The sequence below is a fragment of the Microtus ochrogaster genome, linkage group LG7_11 (assembly GCF_000317375.1).
Source record: "Microtus ochrogaster isolate Prairie Vole_2 linkage group LG7_11, MicOch1.0, whole genome shotgun sequence".
NCBI lineage: Eukaryota > Metazoa > Chordata > Mammalia > Rodentia > Cricetidae > Microtus > Microtus ochrogaster.
The window spans coordinates 4,488,979-4,494,410 of NC_022032.1; the positions used below are offsets into that span (position 1 = coordinate 4,488,979).

The 5,432-nt window shown below is 61.2% G+C and overlaps 1 protein-coding gene across 2 annotated transcripts; it reads left to right on the forward strand.

Annotated features, from left to right (window-relative positions):
* Positions 1-786: 786 nt before the first annotated feature.
* Znf703 (zinc finger protein 703) lies at positions 787-5,167 on the forward strand. Of its 2 annotated transcripts, none has more exons than XM_026787003.1 (2): positions 787-1,316; positions 1,968-2,261. In XM_026787003.1, the coding sequence occupies exons 1-2, from the start codon at positions 1,068-1,070 to the stop codon at positions 2,091-2,093; spliced, it is 375 nt and encodes a 124-aa protein (XP_026642804.1). In that variant the 5' UTR covers positions 787-1,067; the 3' UTR covers positions 2,094-2,261. The 2 variants fall into 2 exon arrangements, with proteins under 2 accessions (XP_026642804.1, XP_005362529.1); XM_005362472.2 differs by lacking the exon at positions 1,968-2,261 and adding an exon at positions 2,270-5,167 and having other exon boundaries at positions 789-1,316.
* Positions 5,168-5,432: the final 265 nt, after the last annotated feature.

Below are 5,432 nucleotides of genomic sequence, written 5' to 3' on the forward strand. Positions count from 1 at the left end.
ACCCTGTCGCCATATAGCAGCTAGTCACAGCACAGTGAGGAAGCTTTACTGCTTTACACAGAACGAGAATCCTGAAACACACCTAAACACGATCTATAATTCAGTGCGCCCTGGGACGTTCCAGGCGCTCCATGGCGCCGCGCCTTAGTCCGGGTACCGCGTTTCACCTAGATCATCTCACTGGGAAGGGAGTCCTTCAAATTTGCAGGCTGACTGGACAAGCTCAAAGTACTTGGAACGGCTCACGCGGCGCCCTGGGAATAGTGGATGCCCCCGAGGCTCCGCCGCTTCCAAGTGAACACATCCGGGAGAGGCCAATTAGGGGAAAGAGAACTGGCCGAAGCAGCTCGGAGAAGGGGCCCGGCTCCTGTGGCATGGCCCGCCCCCAGGCGGGCTTGGGGGAGAGGCTTGGATCCTAGGACCAGAGCAGGGCTCTCCCATCCCCGTCCCCACTACTGGCGACAGCCCCCGCCAGCACGCACGCACGCACGCACACACACACACACACACACACACACACACACACACACACACGAGCGCGCGCGCTGGAGCTGGTGGTGGAGTAGCCGGCAATAGGAGAGCCAGCGCAAGGGAGGTCGCAGAGTCTGCGTTGTAGGGGCAGCCCGGCCCGGAAAGGGGAGCAGTCCCAAAGCGCGGCACCAGCGGCGGCGGCGGCGGCGGCGGCGGCGGCTGGGAGACGGCAGGGGTGAGGGCCCTTTAAGACTCTCCCCGCCTACCGGCGGCGCCCGCCTCCGCCCGCCGCTCTCCCCGCCCCAGGGTCCGGGAAAGAGCTGCGATTGGGCGGGCGCGGCGATCCCTTTGAAGTGTGGCTGCGGATCGCGGCTATTTGACGTGCAGCTCGCGGAAGACGAAGGTTTTTGTGTTGCTTGCCTGGGCTAGCGGTTGCGGCGGCGGCGGCGGCGGCGGTGGAGGAGGGGAGGCGGCACCGAGGCGCAGCGACTGCTGCACGGCGTTCGACGCAGCAGAGCGAGCCTACCCGCCCCGGGAGCTCGCCTCCCGGAGCTTCCCCTCCCTCCCCGCCCCCCCAGTGGCGCTGCCTCCTCCAAATGAGCGATTCGCCCGCTGGATCTAACCCAAGGACACCCGAAAGCAGCGGCAGCGGCGGCAGCAGCGGCGGCGGCGGGAAGAGGCCGGCGGTGCCGGCGGTGGTGTCCCTCCTGCCCCCGGCGGACCCCCTGCGCCAGGCGAACCGGCTTCCTATCAGGGTCCTGAAGATGCTGAGCGCTCACACCGGTCACCTCCTGCACCCGGAGTACCTGCAGCCGCTGTCCTCCACTCCCGTCAGCCCCATTGAGGTCAGTCTCCGGGCGCTGCCCACCCAGAGCTGAACCCATTCCGCCACCCATGCTGGGACCGTGGCCCTGCTCCCTGCGCACCCCCCCCACACACACACACACCCGTAGCTCAGTGCGAGGCGACTCCCGAGGCTGGCTACGCTGGCGGACCTCATGAGGAGGGACGAAAGGCAGGGATCAGACCCTCCAGGTTCTCCCTAGACTGCCGGGTGGAAGGTTTTTGCCCACTCGCCCTTCGGAGCTGCGTGTTTTCTGTCGAACTGGATTTGCTCTTGTCGCGCCCAGACTCCTTTACTTTTCCTCTGGCCCCCAGTGTCCTGTCCAAAGACGGCTCCTGGACCTCCCTCGCCTCCACCCCGACCTGTTCTCTTGGAAGCCGCCCGGGTTCCCCCGCATCTTCCTGGGCCTATTGGGGCACACTGCAGAAAACCCAGGCACTCGCGATCCCTGGTCTTTCTTCATCCCACTTCTCTGGGTGTCCTCCCCGGGAGGGAGGGAAGGAGAGAGGGAGGGGCTACTCACAGGGCCAACTGCAACTCTGCCTTTAGAAGGCGCCTCTCCCCGCTTCTACCCCGAGCGCCATCACCAGAAACCCGTCCCAAACGAAGTTCTCCCAAACTAAAAGCTTAAGTTTTTCCCCGGGCCAAGAAGAGGGAGAGATTAGATGGAATGGGGCGAATCGCCACCACGACTCCAGAGAAGTCACCTTTAACCAGGAGGGCGGGTGTTGAACCGTTTCTCCTGCGCGCCAGCGCCCATGACACACTCAGGGGCTAACCCATAACGCAAGTGCCATTCTGCCCGGCTGCTCCGCCACAGCCAGGCCCTCTTCTCGGTGACCCTCTTCTCTAGGCCCCCATCGCGCCGCCAGTGCCCTGCTTTGCGTCCCTGCGCGCTTGGTGGGTCTCCCAATCTCACCCCTTCTCCCTCCACTTTGCCACTGTCTCCCGCAGCTGGACGCCAAGAAGAGTCCGTTGGCACTGCTAGCCCAGACCTGCTCGCAGATCGGCAAACCCGACCCGCCGCCCTCGTCCAAGCTCAACTCGGTAGCCGCAGCCGCCAACGGGCTGGGATCCGAGAAAGACCCCGGCCGCTCCGCCCCTGGCACCGCCTCCGCGGCCACCGCGCTCAAGCAGCTGGGGGACTCCCCCGCGGAGGACAAGTCTAGCTTCAAGCCCTACTCCAAGGGCTCCAGCGGCGGCGACTCCCGCAAAGACAGCGGCTCCTCGTCGGTGTCCTCCACCTCCTCTTCGTCCTCCTCGTCCCCCGGAGACAAGGCGGGCTTCAGGGTCCCCAGCGCCGCCTGTCCTCCCTTTCCCCCGCATGGAGCGCCGGTCTCCACCTCGTCAAACTCGTCTTCACCCGGAGGCTCCCGCGGAGGCTCCCCGCACCACTCAGACTGCAAGAACGGTGGTGGGACCGGCGGAGGGGACCTGGACAAGAAAGACCAGGAAGCCAAACCCAGTCCGGAGCCAGCAGCTGGGAGCCGAGGCAGCGGCGGGGACTCGGCTCACGGTGGCCCGGAGGCCGCAGCATCAGGGCGCAAGTCGGAGCCGCCCTCCGCTCTGGTGGGGGCCGGCCACGTGGCTCCAGTGTCACCCTACAAACCAGGCCACTCTGTGTTCCCGCTACCGCCCTCCAGCATCGGTTACCACGGCTCCATCGTGGGTGCCTATGCCGGCTACCCGTCTCAGTTCGTGCCTGGCCTGGATCCCAGCAAGTCTGGCTTAGTGGGAGGCCAGCTGTCCGGGGGCCTGGGCCTGCCACCCGGCAAGCCCCCCAGCTCCAGCCCCCTCACCGGGGCCTCCCCGCCCTCCTTTCTGCAGGGATTATGCCGTGACCCCTACTGCCTGGGAGGCTACCACAGCGCCTCGCACCTCGGCGGCTCTAGCTGCTCCACTTGCAGCGCGCATGATCCGGCCGGGCCCAGCCTTAAGGCCGGTGGCTACCCACTGGTGTACCCCGGGCACCCCTTGCAACCCGCGGCTCTGTCCTCCAGCGCCGCCCAGGCCGCGCTCCCGGGCCATCCTCTCTACACCTATGGCTTCATGCTGCAGAATGAACCGCTGCCACACAGCTGCAACTGGGTGGCGGCCAACGGGCCCTGCGACAAGCGCTTTGCCACTTCCGAGGAGCTGCTCAGCCATCTACGGACTCACACAGCCCTGCCCGGCGCAGAGAAACTTCTGGCCGCCTACCCCGGGGCCTCGAGCTTGGGCAGCGCCGCAGCAGCGGCTGCTGCCGCTGCTTCTTGCCATCTGCATCTCCCCCCGCCCGCCGCCCCAGGCAGCCCCGGATCGCTGTCATTGCGGAGTCCACACACTTTGGGGCTAAGCCGATACCACCCCTATGGCAAGAGCCACTTATCCACAGCTGGGGGGCTGGCAGTGCCATCCCTCCCCACAGCCGGACCCTACTACTCGCCATATGCGCTGTATGGACAGAGACTAGCCTCCGCCTCGGCACTCGGATATCAGTAACTACAGCTCTGGCCCCTCCCAGCCCTTCCCCACCCACCCACCCACCCGTTCCTCTCCTGTCCCACTGCCCTCGACGCTGCAACCTCCACTACTGCTTACCCCTACCAGGATCCAGCCTAGCCCCTCCCCACCGGACTGTGTATTTATTTACTATAATGTTAGCTTACAAGCTGGGAATATAAGTGCATTAATGGCCCACATGAGTCAATGGTATGCAAAAAGTCTGTCTCCTCAAATAATAATATTAACCACCCAGAGAACTACACGAACCCCTTCCCTCTCCCGTTCTTTTTTTTTCTTTCTTCTTTTTCTTAGGTGTATGTTTTAAGGGTGTTTTTTTTGTTGTTGTTGTTTTTTGTTTTTGACTGGTTTGGTTTTAAGGAATGAAGGGAGAGTTGGGTTCTATACTTTTCTCATTTTGGGCAGTCTCTTGCATGAGTCTTCACTGTTCAAACTGCATCTCTTCCCTTTTCCTCCCGTCCCCTCTTGTTTCTTTCCATGTGACGTTTTAATTTTTCTCCTTTGTACAAAAAAAAAATTGTAACGATTTTTTTGGGGGGTCGAAGGGGGAACCACCGTGGTGGCTGGAGGTCCCCAGCTTTGTTGAATCAGAACGCTGCTGTGTGGCCCTGTCTCAAGCAACCCTCCTTTCCCCTACGTGAGCACTTGGTTCTAGGCCCTGACCCCTCAAATCAAATCACAGCCTTGTTCTTCCATGATGCTCAGCTGGAAGAGACCCGGTGCCACCAGCAGGCTTCCCTTGCAGTGGTCCCAATGGCCTCCAACAGAGCCTGCTGTTCCTTCTACCTTCCTGGCCCTTCAGGGACCCACACCTTGCCCTGCAGCCACATCGTCTGCAGTTGGGGACCTGCCACAGCCAGTCAAGCGTCTTAGAAGGCCCCCCGCTGGCACGAAATTGCTCTTTATATTTTGTGGAGTACTTTATCATCTTTTTTTTTTCCCTCTCCCTAGTTGGGACTGTGACCCCCCGCCCTCCTCTCGTGATAGGAGCAGGGCCAGGGATCCTTGCCGGATCCCTCCAAAGCAGACTAGTCCCAAAGTCATCAGACCAGACAACATTAGTAGCTCTGTTGGGGGCAGGCTGGGGACTCAGGGAGCCCTAGGATCACAGCACTCCCTTCGCCCTGTCCCAGACCTGAGCCAGCAACCTCCAAAGCTGGCGGTGGGTTTCCGTGGGTTCCTGCAGTGGATTAAAGACTCGACCCGGGTCTTGTCCCCCCCACACACACACCTTCCCTCCCTTCCGGTCTTACGCAGCAGCGCCGGGGCTGCGGGGCCTCTCGTGGGGTGAACAGAGCTCTCCCTTACTAAGACTATTTTGTTAATAAATGGAATACTTGGCTATATTCACACCGTGGTGTGTTTCTCTCTTGCCTCAACATAGTCCCACTTCCAGACACCTAAGCAAATGCCCTTGTTTTGGTTTGGTTTTTTTTTTTTTTTCTTTAAAGGATTTAGGATTTCCTTCTGAGACTGCGGTTCCAAGGCTAGTTTACTGCCTTTCCTCTCTGAGGGGGACTTGCACCAATGTATTACAAATTACATAAAAACACTTTTACTCCCCAGCCCCCTTTTGGTTGTTTGGCTCCCAGCGTTACTTCAAAGGCCTTGGCAT

Bases quoted from the DNA above. Each gene is read 5' to 3' on its own strand.
- Znf703 (XM_005362472.2), top strand. From the start codon at position 1,068: ATGAGCGATTCGCCCGCTGGATCTAACCCAAGGACACCCGAAAGCAGC. The intron at 1,317-2,269 runs GTCAGTCTCCGG...TGTCTCCCGCAG, and splicing joins CTCCCGTCAGCCCCATTGAG to CTGGACGCCAAGAAGAGTCC.